The 23,775-nt window shown below is 41.9% G+C and overlaps 1 protein-coding gene across 1 annotated transcript in view; it reads left to right on the top strand.

The window, feature by feature from the left end:
- LOC101920666 (von Willebrand factor D and EGF domain-containing protein-like) overlaps window positions 1-23,775 on the top strand; it is a 185,895-nt gene that overhangs the window by 43,074 nt on the left and 119,046 nt on the right. The window contains exons 3-7 of the mRNA XM_013303196.3: window positions 6,570-6,795; window positions 9,354-9,586; window positions 17,477-17,566; window positions 18,779-18,914; window positions 22,622-22,839. Of these exons, the coding sequence (XP_013158650.3) occupies window positions 6,570-6,795; window positions 9,354-9,586; window positions 17,477-17,566; window positions 18,779-18,914; window positions 22,622-22,839 (903 nt within the window). The remainder of the gene's footprint in view (window positions 1-6,569; window positions 6,796-9,353; window positions 9,587-17,476; window positions 17,567-18,778; window positions 18,915-22,621; window positions 22,840-23,775) is intronic.

The raw sequence follows: 23,775 nt of genomic DNA, 5'->3' as shown, positions 1-23,775 counted from the left end.
CTGGCCACAGAAATCACTGCACACCCACTGCCAAGGCAAGACACTGGTCTCACTGGTCTCCAGATCTTCTGAAATGTCAGCATACCTCCCCAGCCAGCAGTCCTCCCACAACAGCCATCAGTACAGATGGCCCAGATGTAGGGTTCAGCATTTATCCATATACATATACACAAACGTGCATGCTACCTGCCCTGATAGGCGTGTGCCATGTGTATACACATACATTTACACACACGCACGCACACATAGGTATATACACGCACAACACCACATCCCCTCAGCCCAAGTTCAGCCTCTCAGAGCAGCCGCTGCTTCACCCTTGGTTTCCTCCTAATCTTAATGCAGCCCCTCACTCCGGTTCACTTGATTTTCTGCAGTTCTGCTGGCAAGGTGGGGCTGGAGCCTCCAGGCGACCTCGCACACCACAGCGGGCACCAGGTGCTCATCCTTGCCCACAGCCGAACCTGTTTGTCCGGACAGAAGGGCAGGAGCAGGGGAATAGTTTCACCTTTGCACTTTACCAGTCTCCAGGAACCCCTGCTTCAGGGACTTCTGGATTCAGATATGGACTGTATGAGACTTTAAAGTTATTTCTCTCTCATGAGCCAGTCCAAACACTGTGATTTTTTAGCATCCACAATCCTACAGCAAGGATTTCTACAGGTTAGTTATGGATACAACAATCTGTTTTGGAAATGCCCAGTAATACCTGCCTGTGACACACTATCAAGATTACCTCCAATATCCTTCTTCGGAAATTTCATTCTGTAACGGAGCAAAACCATCTCCAAATTTGTATATGTTCTAAATTCATGTACCACTGTAAATGTGACATAAGAAGGACATGTTATGCAGTCAAGGCTGGTGTTTTCTCAACAGTTGCATTTTTAACAATATAAATTTACTTTTTTACATATATACTAGGCTCAAACATCGGCTTAAATGCTAATCCTTTGTGTATAAAACAAGGTCATGTTAAAGCATGTCAAATCTAACCTGCCTATGATGCCTAATATAGCCCCTGGAGAAGATTTACTTTTTCCCATATTCAGTTTAATTTCCTCCTCTACTTAACCTGTTGTAGAACTTCATATATTTGCAATCAAAATGCAATAGCTCGACTGCATACTATTTGTTTTTTATTTTGTTTCAATTTTTATTTTGCTCTGAATCTAATCCTACTTTGATTTGCAACTGTTCTATGAACTTAAAAGCAAGTCACACTTTCAAGGTGTTCTTTCACCTGTAATTCTCTCTCATGTGCATATGTGAATATTCCAAATCATAATAGCAGGTATAAGGAGATTTTGTTTTTCTTGTTTGTTTTTCAGACATACAAAAAGCCTTCTGTAGAAATTACAATTACAGCCTCTATTGTTCAGAAGTGTGTACTTAAAAGAAACACAAGACAGGCACTGGCTTAATTGCTACTACAGATATTCCTGACGTACACTGATTTCTGTGGAGTTCAGCCTCAGCCTGAAATAAAAAAATCTTATTTACTTTAACTTACTACAAAGAAATTCAAAACCTAAGACAAAGTTCTGAGTGGCTGACAGATGCAAAATCACAATGCTTTAACTGCCAACCAATAGTATACCAAAAAGCCTTCCATCTCCATCTAATTAAACAATGCATTTCTCACATATGGTGCTACTTATTTTTAACAGCATAATTTCAGTGCAATACCCAAGTGACAAGAACAATCAAGCTTGATTTCTTTGCGCAATTATAAAGAACCTTAGTGTTCAATCAATCAAACTAGTTGATTCTCCAAACCCCACTAAATGGAAGGACACTTCATTGGATCAAACAATAATGGTTTGTCCTATTGTTTTGACAAAGGGAGAACAAATCTATTTTTTTTTTTCATTTAGGTTTTCTGAACTGAACTATTTAAATGATTACCTGGTGCCTAATTATGAATCGAAAACACTTAACGAATGCTTACCCGCCACGTAGAGGTGTTGGGAAGATTAATTAGGTAAAGGTTTATAAAACGCTTTGAAGATTAAAAACACCACTTAATTATAACTGGATAAAGTATGAAAGGATACTGAGCACTACAGAAGCTTGGCAACCACCTAAAACCTGCCTTTTGTGTTAGATAAGTTCTCCTTTGTGCAAGCTTCGTGCTGGATAGCTAATGCAGATGCACCGAGCGACCTAAATGTAAGCTTTACGATGACACTACTTCACTGACTTGCCATTGCATTGACCAGTTGCAATTCCAGGTAAACATGTCAACTGGTGCAATCAAATGCTTGTGATCTCTCAAATGGAGTGTTAATCAGACATCCCTGCAGCTCACCAGCAAGGACACTGCTTAAAGACATCTAGAGGACACAGGATCTTTAGGGAGAGAAGCTATTTCTCGCTAGATCCACCAGCATACTCTGAAATAAATGGATGGGCTATGGGCATGCACACGTTTTCCAGTGTTGCTGGTACTGTAGCTTATTTCTCTTCCTGCCATGTAGCTTCCCTTTTGAGTGAGAAACAGGGATATTTTGCACACCACAGCACCAGCACTGCCGTGCGGCCTGTGTGATGCATGTAGATCACCTGGAGAACCCTAGCAAAGCCACGGCCCAGTCCACACCGCTGGCTTCCCAGCAAACCAGCTCCTGCCTGCGAGAGGCTTGCGGAATTCACTCTTCTGTGGAGACAGCCGCATAATTCCTCTTCTTCATTTTGGAAATGCTGCTGAAATACGGGGTATGAGATTCCCACTGTTTTATACTATTCTTAGAGCAGCAGTGACTGTAGTTATTGCAGGTAAATGCCATATCTTAAATGCCAATCATTTACTGCCTCTGTATTCAATTTTCTGGTTGCTCTCCCAAATGACTACTGCAAAATTTAATGCTGATTACGCCACAGCTGAGACTTGAAAATTTTAGTTCTTTGAAGTCTCTTCTCCTAGATATGTTTTTCTAAATATTTTTAGTTTGTTGGTTTTCTGTTCTTATCTCTACCATTAGTTGAATACATGAATATACTTTTGCCCTTGCCTTTCCAGGTCTGTTTTCCAATTCACAGTGGCTTCATGCAGCAAATCCTTTCGGTTAGCTGGGGCGACTTGCCTAACTCAGATGGACAGCATGTAGCTCAAAGCAGAAAATAAATGCATGTATGTCATAAAGCTGCCAGGAAAACAGAAATAATTCATTTATACCAAAACTCTTCCTTAGCCAGCCTGTAATACTGTATCACACACAGCTTTTTACAAAAACTTGCTTTCTCACAGTCTGACTTCCTAGATGCAAAATCAGTCAAAAGGGTTCATTATTGTTTGTAATTTGTGCACATTACAAAACAAACTATATTGCTCAAATGGTTTCAGGTTTGCCAGAACAAATCCGGGGTGCTATCAGAAAGCCGGCACACAAGGCCTGCAGCTGACATCAGGGATGCTAATCCATACATTCTCCAGCACTGAAATGGTTCACAGACTTGTGGGGAGGGTAAATACAAAGAGGGAGAAAATCACTGTCCCCTGGGTTTTTTTTCCCCTCTATTTGTAAACAGGGGACACAGACCCACCTTTTACATGGGGATCGCATTTTGTCTCTTCTCACAGCCAGACTGCACTTTGCATCTGCCTGTTTATCTGCATGGCCCACAGCACAGCAGATAGACAGGTGTCTCATTAATGAACTTATCTTTTCAGTACTGCTGCAAGGCAGGGAAGTACTATTACCATCTCAGCCACTTCTGCCTCTGGGTTAGAGATAAGGAAGAGAGGTACACAAAGGGTAAGTGATTTGCCCAAGGTCAGGGAGCAGCCAGGGAAACTGAGGCACCCTAGGTGCCTGGCCAGAGGCAGCCCTGTGGTCGCACTGGCAGTGGAGCAGCACTGACATCTTGGGGCCAGTTACACTGGTAAAGGCAGCAGCGAATGGATACAACAGCCTATTTTGGGTAGCAAAAGGTCTTCTACAGAAAATCGTTAAAGTATTTTCTCAGTTTCTTCAGCCGTGGGTGCAAACGCTCCTTGAAACACAAGTATTTGCAGGAGATCGTCACCTCAAAGCAGTCACTTGTCAGCAAGTGGTGGCAACAGCCCCCTGCAGCGGGTGTTAGCAGCCCTGGGAATGCTTCGCACGGTGGGCAGCACCAGCACCTTCCTCCTCCTCGGCCAGTGAGTGCCAGTGCCAGCCGCAGGGTCAGCGGGAGCAGGGAGTGCTGCGGAAGGGATGGGGAGGCTGCACTGTATCTCCTTACCAAACCATCTTCCTTCAAGGCTTTCTGTGAGCTTGCACGCATCCACTGAGTTCCAGTGCTCACTCATCTCTCCTGCTCTGTCCCCCTACCATAATTCTTTCTGGCTTGTGGGGTTCAAAACACTTGCAAGGTACAATCACAAGTATCCTTGTTTTAATATAATTTGAAAAATAATAGTTTGATCCAGCAATCTCTACTCACACATGCAGAGGCACTGAAGTCAGCAGTTACCTGGAATAAGAGGAAATTCAAGGTGCAAGTAACTCATCAGGAAGATGACATGAGTATGAAGGAGAGATAGCTGCGCTCCACTTGCTGTCCTTTTCTCCGTGCCTATCCTTCTTCCTCTGAGCACTCCTCCTTTGCATGATGCTTGCTCCGCTCTCCTGTATCATTACAAGCATATGTCAAAAATGTACGTTTGATAGCATGACATCAGATCTCACTCTCTAGGTCAGGAGTTCACCAAGATACCACAAATCTTTTTTTTCCCAGCACAGAAAACACCAGTGCCCCTTAAAGCTGTAAGTAAATAAGCAGAACAAATCTGTCAAAAAGTTAAACACAACATGGTTTTTAAGTAAAGGGAGGGAAGGCATTAATCTAAAATTCCACATAAAAGCATTTTTGTGCTGATTCCCTCTTCTAGCTGGCTGTTCCTCCCCAGATGAGCTCCAGAGCCTTCCACAGGACACCGTGGACAGGGGCACCCAAACAGGAGGGCAGCATCAGCCCCTCTGCTCAGCTGCTGCCACATTTCCAAGGGCAAAACCCCCAACTTTATACAATTTTACTGGTTCCTCTCTAGAAACTTTGTTTTTAGAAGCCTGGTAATAAGTAGCTCCAAATGGAAATCAGACTGTGACATGCCATATGCCTTCTTTTCTTCAAATACCTTTCTTTTTCTGGGCGTGCAGCCCCCACTCCCCCATCCCTACTTTCTGGCTTGCGTAGCTCCCAGATAACGTCCAAACTACAGGAGGGCACTGGCACGTGACTTCATAAATTTGTCCTTCGATTTTCACCGCTTCCCCTGCCATCACAAACTCCTGATCTGAAAAAAAGTGAAACAGCAAACCTGGCCCAATGGGAAAAAAATGGTGGGTGGGGTTTTTTTCCCCAATGTGATGTATAGCCCAGTGCTCACACTGGGGGGAAGCATGTCCAAGTCTGACTATTATAGTTCCCTGCCCCTGGCTGAAGAAACACAAAGCAATGGCATCAGTCACACTCTGCAGAGCATGACTGACATCTGAGGGTAAATTATTGTCAGCATTTGGTAATAATTTTCAAACTTTAGCTCAAATATCTGTGTGCTTTGCATACTGGCAAATGATATGTAATGGTGCAGAATAACAAGTTACCATTGTTACTGGCTGTGTATATTTTATTAGGCTCTGATTATACCTAACGTACTCACTGAGGTATTTAAAGACAATTTGGATAATTAAGTTCCTTTAGTCAGTGGAAAGAGCCTGGCAGGTACAGAGGGCAATTCAGATCTGCAATGCCTGAACATCCACCTGTAAGTCAGGAAAGGTGCAGCCTCTCCCAGACGTGACTCAAAATCATAGAATCAAAGAATGGTTTGGATGGAAGGACCTTAAAGATCATCTACTTCCAACATCTGTAGCTTAAACCACTTAGGACCAACTCTTTCTGCTTTGGGATTTCTTATGTCCAGGGTATTCAGGGAATCTGTTAATAATTAGAAGCCTGAAGGTCAAAAACCCCAGAAAATTTGGTCAAATCATATATATCCTGCACATCTGTTTCATATATCCTGCAGATATATTTCTTTACAAGAATGAGGGATAAGCTCAGCCCCCAAAGACCTGTCCAGTACATGCTGGAGGGGTAGAGCAGAAGCTGCCAGGACAGTAGCAGCTGAAGCTGTAGCTGTTTTGGAGGAAGGTGCTGGTGTATGATGCTCTCAGCATAGCGGTCTTCTGCTTCAGCGTGGTCTCAATACCTTCTTGCCCCTCATGCTCTGTCAGCCTTTGCTTTATCCCGCCACAGACAAAGCATGGATGAGAATGTCCAGCCAACGTGGCCCAAAGCGTGCTTCCCAGAGATCCAGCCTATTTACATACTTTTGTCTTTTTCATACAAACCATCCAAAACCAGAGGAAAATATTTTCAAATCTGGTGATTGTGTTCTTTGAGAATTTTATCTGTGTAAAGTCACCCCTCTAAACTGACAAAGACATTTTCATCCCCACCTACACAGCTTTTTCCACTGACTCTCCAAGTTCACCACAATCCAATTCTTGGGATTTAGTGATTCTCCACAGAGTCTTACCGCATTTGCTGTAAACTGTTTCTTTTGTGTGCATCCTCAGATGAACAAATGCGGGACACAAGCTCCAGTGTGGCTGTCGCTGAAGTCTGAATCCCTGCCGGTTCCTGGCGAGAGCAAGCGGCTCACAGCCTGTGCTACCTGGCAGGTCTTCGGGGGCACCAAGGACTGCTGCTTGTTTCGGATACCCGTCGCCGTCAGGAACTGCGGCAGCTTCTTTGTGTACCTCCTGCAGCCCACTCAAGGATGCATGGGCTACTGTGCCGAAGGTGAGGATCACTCAAGTGTTTATCAATAAGATCGCACATGGCTCTCTGGCTGTGTGCTTGAGGGTCCTGGGATTGTAATGCACATCTCTGTGACCTTGCAAGTCAAGCAGCACTCCCAGTGAAATGCAGACCGTGTAGAAAACAAATCAATGGCAGTCCAAGGTGTTCCTGAAGAACAGCTATTATTACTGGTGCAAAATGTAATCTGGTGTGTATTACCGAAGTGTTCTTTGCTTGGTTACAGTTCACATGTAACCTTTCCTACTGTCTTTGGCTCCACTTTGGCTCGAAGTTGCAGAGCTAGTGAGCAGAGGCGCCTGGGTTTATTTAGGCACTGTATGTAAGGTATCTTCAGTAATCTGGTATCCCCCACGCCCCCCTCCAAAAAAAGTAAAAAATTCTGAAATTCTGGAAGGAAAGAAAACCAAACTGATAACATCTTTTTCATGACATTTATATAATTACTCTAGTCAGAAATAATTTTCAGCCTACTACAAGAGATCTAGGCGCTGTTTGGTAGCTAGGAAACAAATGAATAGCAGAAAGCAATTGCTCACTCAGTTAAACCTTCTGAACTTTGGAGCATGTTCACGTGATTTAGTTAGAAAAGACAGTTCTTTCTCAAAAGGAAATAACATTACCTCTATACTTTCCTTTCAGCATTTTTGGATAGAGACATGGCACACTGAGAAACCAGGGTTATCACCTTTCAATCAGGCAAAATTCACGCTTAAATTTTAAAGAGAGAGAGATCTACTTTCTTGTCTTTGTCAATATTTTAACATGCCCACATGAAGAAAAGGGAGGAAAAAGGCTCAAAGAAATTGAGATATTTCACTATTTGAAATAAAATATCTATTAAAATAAACGAAACTGTTCTTTAATTTCCATGATTCTTTCTTGGAAATTACTTTTTAACTGAATATAGTCATTTTCCAGTTTAAGCTTGGCTTTTTTAAAGACTAGAAGATTTCCACTACCCCTGTTTGAAGAATTTTTGACCAATACCTTTTAGATGATTAGGTTTGTGTTTTCTGTTGATCCATACTTGTTTAGTAATGTAAATCTGCTGCATTTCTCATAAAAGAAAGTTTATCACTTCCCATCTATCCCAAACCAACAACTTTCTGCTTTTTTCTTACCACTGCAGTTGAAGCTCTCACCTTTTTTTCCCCACGTATTTCAGTGAGGTCCAACTCTCCCAAGTCTTTAACTTCTTGCCTTTAGGGTGTTTTTGCGGGTACCACATATTGAATGGAAAACATCCAAACCCGAAGTTTTTTTCCTGGGAGTTGTTAACTCATGGTCTTAAATTCAGCTGTGAACATTGCACCACAGGAGCCTCTGCAGAGCCCCCGAGCCAGGTCCAGCTGGCATCGGCACAGCTTCTGGCCCAGGTCAATCCCCCAGCCCCATCCTCTGGAGGCGGGGGGACAGGACCCCGCTCAGCACTTCTGAGCTGCAAAACAAAATGAATTTAAAGCTTCCTAGCTTGGCAGAAAGGCCACGGCTGGGAAAAGCCATGTACATGTTTGCAATTCTGCTCACATCCTCCCATGAGCTGATCACCTAACTTTGTCCTTCTGAATAATTTTCTGCAGAAAGGCATGATGTAAGCCACGGTTTAAGGCAGCTTCCCTTAGGAACCAAAGAGAAAAGGATATAAACAACTGGACCTTATTCATGTTTTAAGAAACTTGTTTCTTTTCCTTTCCTCTTTTTATTTGCCCTGGACAGATGTTAACATATTGGTTCTTCGTTCTGCTATAACAGCGTCATACCTTAATCTCTTGGGCTTCTATAATGTTTTCTATAATCCTCCAAAAAACTTAATTTATCCTTTCAAAGCATCTGAACCAGCTTCCTGTTCTGTTTGAGCCCAGGTCTCTAGAGATGAAAGAGCATCACCTACTGTATTATACAGCTTTTTGTTTCTACTTTTTAGGTGAGTTTAAACAGAAGAAAAGTTTCAGACTTCATTACTCGTTGGAGCCTATAGGAAGCAGGCTGTATTTTTAGAGCAATGGCATTATTCTGGGCAGAGGCAGACTATACTGAGCAGGCTCAGCGTAGGTACATCCCAGAACAGCCTGGGAAGGATCTTTGCAGCATGTCAATGTGGGCTGAGTGCTCTCTGAGAGTCGGTTTACCTCTGCAACATAATGATTTCTCATATCTCTTCTGCACTTATTGCAAAACTTGGATCAAAAGACTGCGCTTCAGGGGAATGCAAAGCTGATGGCCTTTGCCAGAGTAATTAATTTGTATTAATCCGAGTGCTTCATTTCAATAACATTTCTCTTACTGAAAAAAAAAGTATTAAAAAACTCGAGGTCAAATATTACAACAACAATAGTTAGTCAGTACACAATTAGCAATTTTTTGCATTTCATATGAAATACATTTTCTTGCTTGCATAGTTAATAATCAAATCACATGAATACAAAATGTACCGTTTCTCTCGTGTTTAGTTATACTGAAATCTTCTTGTTGAGTGAACAATTGTAATATTAAAAGAACATGCTGTGCTACATCCTCCTTTTGTTTCCTGCTTCCAGAAAAACTCACCAGCTTGGCTTTGCAACCAGTGATAACTCCTGAGCTTGTGCAAGGTTGCGTCCACCTGAAGTGCAGTTTCAGCCGCCCCCCCTCACCACTGCCTCTGCAGTACACGGTGGGCTGGTCGCGCCTCTCCACCCCTGGCAAGAAAGAGCAGATTCAGCATGAAACCACCCTGGAGTCATTTTCCTACATAGAGATGAACGGCATAAATCTCAGATTGGGAGACACGGTAATGCGACCCTGCCTTCATCAAAAAAGGTTTAAACACTCAGACGAATCACATCCTTTTATTAAATCTTTGTTGTGTTTTTACTAATGCCACTCCTCATTCATCCTTACAACTACTGAAAAAAACCAAAAAAACAAAACCAAAAAAAAAAAACCACCCACCAAAAACCAAACTGAAACTGTTTTGCAACAGGGTCATTACCTAGTATTTACCAAACTCAGGATCCATATTGCTTTGAATTGCAGTGAGTTCATGGAAGCTATCCATTTTACTGTTTTCTAAAGGCAACTCCAACATTTGCACGTACAGCTTGAATGTCATGAAGTTGGTATGAGTAGTAGGTACACGAGCCTGAGCCAATTTTTGCTTAGCATTTTTTGTGTCTTGCAGCAGCAAAAAATCGCCATAGAGGCAGGCTCAGCTATATGCACTCAGTAATTTTTATACTCACGGACCAGAGACACAATAACATCTTTTTACAGAAAAGAAAGGCAGTACATTTTAAAATAGAAGGAGGTTTATTTTATGGTCTTTTTCATGGTGTTCTGCCTCTCTGATTCCAAATTCTTGGTTCAATAGCATACTGAAAGATAGAGTTCATTACAAAACAATCTTTAAGAAGTATATTTGATGGCTTACATAGCAACACAGAGCTAGTTTCAACAACAACAAAACAGAAGCCAATACAAGATGTGAAAAAAATTGACTCGTGTATGAATTCATGGCCTTTCATGGTAGAGAAACAAGACTTCTAAAGTTAAATTAGGTTCATAACTTTTATAGGCAGAGAGCCATTATTGCTGCTACAATGAACTGAAAGAATAAACACGGATAATGGCCTTGTGTTAAAAGTAGGTTGAAAATAGTCCTGGCATTTTGCAGCTCTTCTTTGAGATATTTAAGATATTTAAGAAATGTGAATAAGCTTTTTCCAGTTCTTGAAAGTATGAGTCATTTCTAACAGCAGCACAATCTAGGTAGTTTTTCTCATTTCTCCACATAACTATGCCTCCTGAGCTCAGAATCTGACTGATACTGCCCTCACTTACCATATAACGAGGCAGACAATTCTGCCAGTTTAAGACAAGTTTGTGTTATGAAGAGATATTTTCATCAAAATAATTTCACTTGCAATCACTTCAAATCTAGTTCTAACAATCCTGAGGGATTCAGAGTAAAAATATAGTTCTGTTAACTACTAGCATCACCAAATTTTTATAAGACCATTTTTATTATATTAAATTTCCAGTAAGCCCTTCTTTGTCCTCTGCTGAAACTACATGTTTAATTTAGTGGGTTTAGTGAGACTAAAATGTTCTCTTCCTTGCTAGATTTTTTTTAAAGGTCTTCATGGCCTATTTGACTAATTATAATTATCCATAAATCATCACTGGTGAAAACTAAGCAATGAAGCCTCAGCTGTAACTGAGAATTCGGTTTTAAATAATAAAGATTTTAAAAAAGCATTTTACTGAGTTTGCTGTCCCACTGTAGGTGTCTAACAAGAGTCACAGAGGGGTAGACTCTCCTTTCACCTCCAGTGTAAATCTGAAGCACCTTAGTAAGTATTGGTAGGGCCACCGCAACAGAAAGGTAATGCCACTCAATGGAGAGCCAGATCGTGGGGACCAAACTCCACCACACAGAGGTAGTTTGGAACTTCCACCTGCCCATGAAAAACGCAGATGGAAGGCTTTTTTTCTCAGGCAGATTTAAAGGAAGGCCAGATCCTCACTGACAAAAGCAGCATCAGAGAGGAGAAAATGAATCGGAGGCACTTCGCAATTCTCTTTCCCTTTCTCCATGCAGAACCCAGTGGGAGGGCCCCCACAGCTGTACACTGCCAGGGTGCATTCAGAGCAGAATTTGTCCCCTAGGTTGCAGAATCTGCAGCATTTAGAAAACTGTTTGCTTTTTTTAACCTGTACATTGTCTAACTGCAAGTAGCCTGAATTTGGTTTCAATGCTTTCATAGCCTGAAATCAGCATCTTTGTTCATTTCTTGATAAAAAACCCTTCAGCCAAGTGAAAAGATTTTTTTTTTTTAAAAAATCATCTTTTGGGTGACTGATACCTACGCTATTTTTTATCTGCCAAAAAAGTCTCCAGGTAATAGGTTAGTCACATAATAGAATATCTATTGACATATTTTAATACACAGTCAAACCTTAGAGGAGAGTTGATTTACTGGCCAACATTTCTGAACTTGTATTGACTAGAGAGCCAGTTATTTTTTAATAGCCATCATGTGTGCTTTTCTCCCCCATCTTTGGCCTCCAATTTTGTTACTTCAGACAGTAAAGTTGGCAGCATAATGTTCACCAAACTATTGCAGCCTTAAATAAATCTATAACACGCCACTATTTCTATATAAACACTGAAAGAAGCCTACTCCATCTGATATGAAAATCCCGGCATTCCTAAGCCTTATTTATGCGATAGTGACAGAGGTCATTTCATTCCTCGAGGCACAGCCATCTATAAATTATAGCAGCACACTGTGAGTAATGAGTTATGCTAAGAAATAAAGGTGTTTAGAAGAAAACCTTGCAGATTTTGCCCAGCACAGCAATCCAAAAGTTCATATGGCGAGGAGCAATTGTGACCATACTTAAACTATGATGCACATTGTAAAAGAAAAATGTTTAAGTAAAGGTGGCTTTTCTCAGCTGCATGGCTGCTTTGCATGGCACTCTGCAACAGCAGAAGAACGTGCCCCAGCCAGAAAGACTGTAAATTAGTGCCTCGAAATATAAAATAACTAATTTTCCCTCTACAAAGGAAGAGGGGTTAAACTTCACCCTGCTTAAATACCAATTTCATCCCAACCACTGGACTTGACAAAATCAGCCACAGAAACAGGAATACCTGCCTGTTTGTAGGTCACACTTGAGTTTACAACTCCCTTCTCAACCTTCAGGAAGCAAATGAAGAGCATCCTTGTAGAAACAGAGCTCCGGGTGGCCTTGAACAAAGGTTTTAAAGCAGAAATGGTCAGAGAGATGATGAGCAAAACTCTGCAGCTGATAAGACACCCTACTACTACCCTGGCAAAATGACTTTCCTTCGGAGATGAATGGCCTACAGTCAGCCTCCACGTACTGTTCGGCCACGTGGCAACTGGGAAGAGATGCTTTTTTTTAACATAGCAAGTAGCAAAGTGACTAGAGCCAGACTTTTGGCACTGTCAGGTCACACTGCTGCACCAGCTCCCTTCTGCATCCAACAGCCCATCACAGGGAACAACAGGTGTTCAAAAATCTTTAATGTCTAGTTTATTATCTAACTCAAAATCACTTTCTCCCTACTTTCCCTTTCCTGCTAACTATTCTGCAAAACCTCTCCAGAGGCTTTGTTCCTACCACTTTCTGCAAATCCCTACAGCCAGATCACATCTTCAGGCTAACAAGAAGTAATTTTCCCCCCTCCGGCTTGCATAGAAATGCCACCCTTCAGCTCTGCTCATCTTCTGCTCTTTTCATCAAGACTGTACTCCACAACTCCCTCCCACACACATGCACTCCCCAGCTCCTGGTAGAGCAGCTCCTCTAGGTTTTATAACCCCAGGCCATTAGTGCTTAATAGAGCAGACAATGGCAGCTCTGAGGTCCTGATAGCCATCATGTGACACCCTTTCACCTGGCATGATCCATTCCCTGCCCAACCCTTCGCCTGCCAGCCAGGTGACTCACCCTTGCAGCCCCAGCCTGCCTTTTGACATGGGCGAGGTAGCTGGGAGGGTAGATCCCATCCTGGAGGTGGCAGGGTTAACCACCCACAGGTGAGGCACCTGCACCCTACCAGCAGCATGCAGGCTTCCCTGCCTAGTCAGTGGGAAGCAGCAGGTATCCCTAAAAAGTTGAGAAGGGAGCTTCCCATGGGTGGGCAACATAAATTACTGACTGGAGGCATCCCTGAATTCCCACACCTCTCAGGAGATTGAATGTCTGGGTCAGGAAAGTGCCTCCATCTACATTTTAATCCAGGCTTTCAGCTCCTACCGAGAGGTACCTGGCTGTACTTAATCTTTGAAAGATCAATACCAGTAAAGGCAGATATTTCAACTTTAACCCATTGCTGTTGTCACTGCGGGGCCTCTGGCACTGCAATACAGCTCCAGTGCTTGCTGGAGAGACGGGAATTGGGTCCTCCCACTGTGGGCTGCAGGAATGTCCTGCCCTTCCCAAGGGAGCATCCCAGCCCCAGGGCACAGGCTGCACTAGGGGAGCAAGTGGGGACTGCAGCCGGTGACCAGCACATGAATTTCCTCATTTTCTCTGGTGAGAAATCATGCAAGAAGTCCTAATGGGCAGATCCAAACCCAGTACTCCCGTCTGCCAGCTCTTCCCATTTTGGGGACAAGTGCTGTTGCCCCTGGGACACGATCTAGCTGGGTGGTGGCACCGCCTCTGCCAGTGCTTTGAGAAACACCTTGTTGAGGTTGGCCATCCTGAGAGCTCCCTAAATTATCTGGCAAGCCTAGGAGCCTTCCCAGCTCCCTGACTGGTCGGCAGGGATGGGGTTTGATCACAGAACTTGGGGTACCCAACCCCTTACCTGAGCGTGGCTGGGAGAGCCTGATGGAACTGGAGGCATGGCCATGCTGGATGCACCAGCCAGCATCCCCTCCACAGCCCAGCCCACATTCCCTGTGCTATGTTCAGGAGTAATTAGGGGTATAGAAAAAGGGTGAAACTGGAGGTGGTTTTATGATCAAAATGAGTATAAACAACCAATTCAGGGGAGCTTTGGATTCTGAGAGCCCTGGGGAAAAGAAACCTGACGTTTTGATGTGCAAGTTGTTAGAGGGAAATTTGCCGAAGATGGTGACAGGTCCTAGGATTAAAATCCTTTCCCAAACTGTTTCCCAAGCTACCTGACCCTCACCAGATTAATGACTGAATTCTGTTTTTAGCTAAATATGCTGCTTAGGGGGGCCATGGCAAACCGGGAAGGAATCTGAGTCCCTGTAAAGGTGGAACTCTGCTCCAATACACAAGAGAGGAAAAAGTTAGTTAGTTATCTCAGTTACTAGGGCCTTTTTCGATCAGGATTTTGTGCCTAGAAGTAGTTTTTTGCCCTATGGGAAGATTGCCAGCAGATGGGGGAAAGGGAGCTGCCCACACCCAGAACCAATCTGGTCATCCTGTCCGAGGGCACCCTTATGTTTCTGTCTCTTTAAAAGGGATGATGAAAAAAATATAATTTGATTTTTTTTAGCAGATCCGATGAATTTGTGGAAAAATACTGCCTAACCTGTCACGGCCATCAGCATACTGCTGTCAATGATGCTTTTATCTCTTTGCTTCAAAAAGTCTGCATCCTGAGATGGGGGAATGGGGGAGAGAAAGAAAAAGTTGATTACTGAACTAGAGAAAAAAGCTAGTATTTAGCTGAAGGCAAAAAAAAACCCTCCTCGGAGTGACTATCATCGTAATTGTGTGACAAACTGTCAGCCCGTAGCTCAGCAGCCAATGAACATATCTGCCGATCGTGGAGTGTGCACCTAACAAGGTAAAGGCGCTACAAGAAGAGGGATGATAGAAAAGACAGAAATGAAAAGTAACTCATGAAGGCTGTCCGTACATTTCAAATTTGCAAAGTTTGTGCTAATCTCCAAAAGCGCTGAAGATAGAACAGGAAGGGACTGATAGTCTAAGAATATCTCAGTGTATCATTACAGAGTCTTTTTTTTTTTTTTTTTTATGTTCAGTGCTTTATCAATAAAATATACCTCTAAAATATATATGTGAGAACATACAATGCTCGCAGGGAATGAACCTGGGCTCTGACATTTCCTGGGATGTCACTTGGGGGAAGATCACCAGGATATGCCTCTGTCGGTGCCAGGCATCCTGGCGTGTGCGCTGCTTCCCCTCATTACAGCTCCCCCCTTGGCAGGAGCGCGCTGCCAAGTCTCTGTACCAACATTTTGGGTAAAAAAAACATTGAAGGCAAAAGTGCCAACAGCCCAGCAAGTGTTAATATAGTATCTGCAATGCAGGTGCATTTGATTTACTCAATGAGCTCTGCAAGGGGATTGGTATTATTTATTATTTTTTAATAGAGGGAATATATGTTACCCGAACTCTTCCTCTGTTGTCACTGCCTTGTCAGATCCCTGTTTTGCAGACTCTCCCCGTGGCAGCTGTAGGAGAAGCAGCAGGAGGAAGATCAATGCTCTCCTCCTGCCTCCCCAGCAGAACTGTTTTGAAAAGTCTGTAAGCTGCACACAGGCCTTTAGGGAATGCTTGCAGAAAATAAATATCTAATATTAACAGGGGTTTATTACCTTGAGGAGACAATGACTTGTTCTCCTTTGGATGCAAACTGGTTAACTATGAAGTATCTGAGGAATTTTAACTGTAAATTATCTCTGTGAGGTCTGTGTCTTTTTTCCCCCAGTACACCCAGTATGACCTCAAAGCTTCCATCTAGTTAATGTAGTGAATGACACAATTTTCACTGGGCTAAACTGGCTGGAGCTGTTGGCAAAAGAGTGAGAAACTTCATGAACGTAAAAATAGCCCCCAGGTCACATAAGTCTGGGGGTGAGCTAGGACTGGAAACAATCCACCTAAAGAGCACAGAAAACTGGATTTTTCCCATAGCCATACAAATGATGCTGTGCTGCTGTTGGGGCACTTCCATTGGGCATAAATAAGTTAGGAAAGAGGATTCTTCATTTTGGAGGAAACTTATGACTTGATGGTAAGAAAGAGGGATTTTTAGGGTGGTAAAAAAATATTCCAGAGTGCTGTGTGGCTCATCCCTGTAGGATCACATGAATCTGGGAACATCCTGGTTTTGAGCCTGTTTTGCTGATACTGGTCATGAGGATTGTGCCTGAGCCAGCAGGTGAGAGCTAGCAAGAGCAGCATGGCCAGGGAGGGGTGCTGCAAAACCCGTCCAAAGGAGTTTATCACAATGGAAAATAAATTAGATTGGTCCAACTCCTTCTCACGGGTTACTCAAGGTTTAAAAAAGGCAATAGCTATGAAGATGCCATCTGACTATTTGGAATTGATTTAGTATGTCACAATCTGTTACTTCATTTCTAAGAGGAGGCCCCCCAAAAAATTCAGAAGTACAATTGCAGAGCCTGTTGTCGTTTGCTTGAAGGAAAATTTCTGTAGTTTAAACTTATGATCCTAGAAATTATGTTAGCAGTTTGGGTTTTCTGGAACCAACGAAACATTAAGATGGCAGATGGTGTGCGGGCTCAGCAGAGATACAGGTTGCGTGACTGTGCTAGGAATAAACCATAAATGGCCTGGTACATTGTGTTTGGTGGAGGTTTTGTTCTGGAAGAATTTTTTTATATTTTTTTTTTTATATATAATATGTACCCAGTGGACACATCTGCATCATCTTCCATAATGCAAAAAGAAAAAAAAAAAAAAGGAGCTTCTTATATTGCTGACACAGTTTCTGAGTCCAGATGACTGTCAAACTAATTTAAATTTAAAAAAAAAAATGCTTACAAACATGGTACACAGAGAGGATATTTGATGCAGTGGTCAGACTGAAGTCTGGGATCCCAAGGGCTAATATCCTAATCCTGACAGTAACATCTCTGAACAATGTAATTCTCTCTAATTAAAATGAGTTAATATCACTAACCAAGGTGCTTGAAAACATGCAGAGGAAAACACATTGTAAGCATTCAGTGTTACTAATTGTTGAGACAGAAGCCATGTTTCTTAGCTTATTAAATGCATCACAAATTCTTCCAAATCTCAAGATTTATGCATAAACATTTTTAAAACCTAAACCCCCCAAATATGTTTCAACAGTAGGAAATTTAACAACTCTGATCAACAGGAAAATTAATAATTATACAAATTTTGTTCAAGAAAAGCCATAGCATATGCTGTTTATTTCTTACAGATCTTTTGCACTGTCACTGCTTTTACGAGGGACGCTCCTGAGCAGCAGTCACTGCCTGAAGAGAGCAAAGGTTTCTATGCCGGGATTAAGGTAATGCAGATGGCCCTGATTTACTGACTTGGCATGTCCCTAGGGTATATTTATACATTATCTGACATGCATTGAAAAACAAGACACGGAAACATAAGCCCTGATCATCATAACCAGTGTACTTTTATGTTTGCTTTGAGAAAATGGCTTTCAGCCTGTTTGTAAAACGCCCTGAAGCACCCATCAGCACCATGTGCAGGTGTTGACACTAATGCACCAGAAAGAATGTGCAAAACTACATCTTCTAGTAAATACACCCCAAAGTGTTCTCGCGTCTATGTATAATGGGAGCGCACACCTAGAAGGATGCAGAATTTTGTTGTAACTAAACCAGAATAAAGTAGAGACAAAAATGACTTTTTATCCATCATCTTCTTAAAACACAAATTGCTGGAGATGATGCGCACTGAGTGCAAAAAACAGGTCTAATCCCACTCGAGGATTAGACTGTCAGTCTGGCAGTCCAGGAGATTTCGAGATCTGAGTATATAAGCTCCCTGCCTCCATGAATGGTGTTTGAAAACTCTGCCAGCCCATTCTGTGCAAAGTTTGAAGAACAGTTTGGGTATTTTTTTGGAAATGCCAGAATTTCCCAGGGAATAGAAATTCCCATTTCTGACTAGCCCTGAGTGCTCCTTCTGCTCTTGCCCCGGGAAAACAGCCAGACAGAAATGGCACAACCCAAGCTCTTTCCCTGGCCACTGAAGATGCAGTATGTCATGTACAGAGAAATCCTTCCTCCACCCATAGCAGGAAAGGGGAACTGGGCAAAGATTGCGTTCACTTTGCACTGGGGGCAGAGTACAAACACAGAGTCCATGATCATGAGGTGATGCCATACTCCAGGCCATGTTTATTCTCCTAGTGCATTGGAACTGGAGCTCATTTTAACAAGGAACATTAAAAATTAATAAATTCTATGGTATCATGCTATTTCAGGCTGAACAAAAACCTGTTTTGAGATTAGGAGAAGCAATCAGGCACTATGTATGACAATTGCAAACATTTTCTTAACTGCCAAGTGTTACAGTATTTCAGCAAGTTCATCTTATGAAGTTGAAGATCATGATTACAAAGATTATTACAAAGATTATTATTACTTTACAAGCAATTATGTATTTTTGTAATTGATTAAAACACTCAACATTTCATAAATACCAGTATTGCCTAATTAATCTGTCAGTGTTCTAAAAATTATTTTCTTATTTCCAGTTTTTACCTGAATCACTACAAATTGCAGAGGATGGCAAAGAGCATGTTTTGACCATTCTAAGCACTGTACCCATTGCCTGTCCTGGGCAGGATGATTCCTGTAAAATTACTTTGCAGCTAAGTACTCAGGATTTGGGTAAGAGTTTTATATATCAGTATCAAATCAATGTGATTATTTTTTCCTGTATTTATGTTACAATGAAATCTTATGGAAATTATAAGATGTGAATAGCAACAAAGGGCAGAAGCTATAAAATCAACAAACCAGGCCATACATTTGTTTGCAAAATAAAATAAATTATAATATCACACATGTTTTTGAGGACAAAAAAATAATCTGACTAGCAACAAACTGAACAAGAGTCCGTTGAGATTTATGGATGAAATAACTAGGAGTAGAAGAAGTTATTTTAAATTCCAGGAGTATAAAATTCCATTTTAAGTTTTTGTAGCAAGAATGGTCTTAGGTAGAATAATTTCATTAATTATCAATAAGAAGCTCACCTGCAGATTTATTATTCAGTAAATGTGTACTGAAGCCTTTTTTTTCTTTCTTTTGCTGGCTTACAATTTTTGTCTAACTCTATAGAGAAGAAAAAAATCTTTCTTATATATCACTGTCTTTCTAAAAGTATTATTTTTTACTTGAAAACACTGACAATGTCACTAAGAAAATTCTTGCCCTTTTAATCAGTAAATGCTTACCTTCAGTTAATCTGATGGAATACCATGCCTAACCAAGGGAGGCATACATACATACATACATACATATTTACTTTCCATTTGCACTAAATAAAACACCCAACCCTCTTTCTAACAAGGCATTTATTTCTCTTCTACAAGTGACCTAATCAGAAAATGTTTAGAGGATTGCAGCCACAGTTTCTCTACCCACAAAAAGCCAGCCCCAAAAAAATGTTGGCAAAGCCCAAGTAATTTGTGAATATTCTTCCCTTTCTAAATCCCTCTCCTTTCTCTCCCTATCATCAGCCAAGCGCTTAGACAAAAGAAAAAAATAATTCAAATGGCACCATAACACAATGATCTTAAACTGAACGGCACCTTATGGTTTCAGCAGCTGTGTTGGCTCTGGCACGTGGAGTACTTTGCATTTCTCCATGGCTCAGTGCTGCTCTGTTTTCTCCATGGCTCAGTGCTGCTCTGTTCTACGTATCACTTTTGGCTCAGCCTCTACCAGTCCATTAGGCAAACATCCGCTGAGCTCGTGGGAACAGAGTTCCTTAGGTGCTGAGGGAGCCAAGAGTGCAGGCTGGTGTGTGGTGGGACATCCCCACAGGCTCCGGGCAACTCACATACCTATCGTTCAAGAGGAGCGAATGAGAATGCCTCACATAAACTGTCAAAGGCATATTTTTAATACACATTTTCTTAGGCATTGATAAAGCCTTTCAAAATCTCATGGACAATGAATGCGTGGTCCAGGAGCTCTCAGGTGGAGGAGGTTTTGTTCGATAGATCGGATCTGTCTCAGATATATATATATATAGAGAGAGAGAGAGATGGATAGATAGATCTCGGAGACTGAGGCTGACCCCTTGCCAAGGTCTTCTACAGTCCCACAAGGCGCATTTGAGTGGAAGAAAGAAGTGAGGCAAGACTTGCAGAAGGAGTTTTATTTTCAAGCCATCAGTGGGCTTGATGTGTCGGTGCCAGCAGGTGCCAGGATGGAGTCACAGCTCGACCAATTAACTAATCTTCGAAGGAAGTTGTCACTGAAATGAAGAATTTCCCTTCGTTTTAATCAACTCATTTCTGCAGCTTAAACTAACAACCAGCCCTAGCCCCTGATTGCTCCATCCTGAGGCTATTTCCTTGGATGACACTTGGGCCCTTTATGATCAATTTATGGTATATTTATGAGACACCTATATATATTTAAGGCTGAGTACCTGCTGCTGGGTGTTTGCATAACAGCATGTTTGTTTTGTGCCTTTATAGTCTTTAGGGTCTATTATTTTATCTGAGGGAAAACTGTGGGCTTCTGAAAAGCGTAGTTGTGGCCACAGTGCTATGGATTGAAAAGAAAAACTATTTTAGCTGAGATTCATTTAAACCGAATAAATTAACTGACGAGCTCCTTGTCTGACTGAATGCATATAACAACACTGTTGTGCTAATTATGTAGGGAATAAGTGATAAGAAAGCTAATTACAAGCACAGAAATATCTCTCCAAGTTCAGACAATATCATAATGAATGCCAAGGCACAGCAGAGGCACTGGAGTTTGGCTTCTGTTAAGTTTATCATTACTATTTTGACAAGAAGATTTTCTTTGATTTTAAACTTTTGTTCTAGATTGTGAGCACAGCTCATGGGGCTGTAATGGCAATAGCTATTCCTCATGGAATCCTCCAATTTAATTGAATCAAGAACCTTGAAAGTGAGCCAGGACTTTTCTCTAAGATGTGAGGCAGCCTTTAAGGATTTGATATGAGAAATAATGTCCTATAAATTTTTCTAGGCTTTTAGTTCAGTTCCTACAGAACTCTACAGGGTTAATTTAAACTATATTTTATGAGTCTTTTCCATAAGTAATAAAACATTGATTATTTGATCATGTTAGAAATACTATTTTAAAATACTTGAATGTCATCTCCTATAAACTATTAAGCAGTTCTACAAATGGGAAGAACGATATGAAAATCACTTATTTACATATCAGATTAATTACATTGCCACCATTTCTAGAACTTTGTTCTTATCAGCTAATAATTAATGGTCTGGGACAGAAAACCAAATACTCGGCACAAACCCTGGTGCTCCTGAAATCAGCAGTGAGATTCTGACTGGCTTCAGTAGGGCCATGATTTCATTTTTAACCTACCAAAGGATTAATGAAGGATTGGGCGACTTCTTGAGGAGCAGACACACACTGTGTAAAATGCATACCAGGTGGCTCAGAACCAAATGCTACTACAATTCAGTGTTTGTAAATAAAAACCACATCTACGGAAATGTAAATCCAGGTTTGTCCTTTACCTGAGACCTCAGCATGAAGAATCAGGACCCAAGAGAAGCAGACACCATGGGTCCTGCTACTAGAAGTGGTCCCTTTAGGAAAAATACAATGTGCAGAGGCAGAGCTGCATGAACAACTTGGGTTGCCATTGCCATATTGATTTTGTCACCACCCATCACTTCCTTCTCCATCCCAGATACTTACATAGCCAGTACCACCGCCACTTACTACTTTTCCACATTCCTTTAGTGAATTTATCCTCACAATGCCTCTGTAAAAGATAGAAATAAAACTACCATAATTTTACAGATTAGAAAGTAAAGCACCATGACCTAGCTAAGCCAAAAATACAAATACAAATCTGCTGCATTTGCCTTCCTGTCGTGGAGCCAAAGTTCACTAAAAGCTGACTCCAGAACTCTCTCTTTCCAGATAAAAAATTCTGTTTATCTTAAACTAAATAACTCCCAGCAGATACCTCCTTATAATAAAGCTGGTGAAAGATAAATGTTTTCCAGAAACATAGACTCATCTCTTTCTTTGTCATAAGAACTACTCATCTTCATTCCCTGAGCATGAACCCATAAAGATAAAACTGTCATGCCAGAAATATTAGCACCTGTGGAAAGCAAAGCACCACTGAGTTTCAGTAAACTGTCTGCTGAAGGGGGTGGGTGGGGAAAGCAGGGTGAAATGTGCAGAGGGATGTTGGATCCAGTCAGTCACAGCCTCCTTCATGCAAACCCCATCTGATTTCAAGGCATGCGGGTCCCAGAATGTGAAACTTTCTATGGGACAGTAAACTGGGTACAGGCAACTGTTTGGGTGACTCTTGTCAGACCTGGTGTTGGTGTTCATTCCAGATAGCCAGCTCCCGGGGCCCCCAGACATCGCCCTTTCGGCATGCCAGGTGGATCTGTTGCGGGTGCCCTGCTCGGGAAGCAGCTGTGCAGCAGCCACGCTGACGGTGACAGCTGTGACAGACTTCGCTCGGGATGGGAACCGCACCAGCCACATCAGAGCTGAGCCAGTTGGACGGAGGGATTTTCTTTGGAGGGCTTATACACCCCAGGATGTGAAGGTCAGGTCCTAAAATAATTTTGGCAAATGCGTCAGATTTAAATGCGAGTTTTAGTATTGAAGAAAATGAGATGCTGATAAACCTTAACCATATAAACGTGTGGGGACCGCTGTCAGCAGTGTAAGCCAAAACAGCCTCTTTATACACCAAGCAAATTAACATGTAAAGCCTTGTGCTTTAGCAGATTTAGGTTTAATTATTAGTCAACACATCTGTAAGGCCGACAGCTGGATTATAAATGTAACCAGGTGTACTTGTGTATGCTGGAAGAGGAGAGAGGGAGAACATGGGTTAGGGGATTAGCATCTTTTCAAGAAGGAGAGCTAAGACGGAAGGTTTGGAGAAGTTTCTGTAAAGGCAGAGGAAAGGTAGTGCAGTAATGCAAAAGGAGGACAGGGACTCAGCAGTGCTGTGTTCTATTTGTGACTGCCAGGAATCACCAGGACACCTCCAACAACACATGTCGCTGATCCATCTCTTCCTTTATCCCTGCACGAAGGGTCCAAAAGGAAAATAACAAGAAACAACCTGGGAGGCCAGCCATGCTTCCCCTGCAGAAAGCCTGGCCAAAGGAGGGTGGCAAGCAAGGACCAGTCCATTGTCTGTGAAGTTGTTTCAGGGCCTCATCTGGGAAGTCTGAGAGCCATAATCCCACTGCCCAAGAGAATAAACCAGAGCACAGATTGACTCAGCTAAATTTCTCAGAGCAGTGGCACATCCAAGCTGGTATATTTTAAGTAACCGAAAACAACGCCCCAGTGAAATCTATAATTTCACTGCCCTAATTTTTGTGGATTTGCTCATGAAAGAATGAGATTAAACTGGACCAAAAAAATTTTGGTCTTCAAAGGTAAAATGCCTAGCATGGGACTATATCCTCTCTTCTCCAGCATTAGCTTCGTTTAAAATTTTTAAGATTGTTAAATCAGAAGTTGC

The sequence above is a fragment of the Falco peregrinus genome, chromosome 8, assembly GCF_023634155.1.
Source record: "Falco peregrinus isolate bFalPer1 chromosome 8, bFalPer1.pri, whole genome shotgun sequence".
Classification (NCBI taxonomy): Eukaryota; Metazoa; Chordata; class Aves; order Falconiformes; family Falconidae; genus Falco; species Falco peregrinus.
The sequence above is the reverse complement of the archived record's forward strand: the minus strand, read 5'-3'. Positions and strand labels throughout refer to the sequence as shown.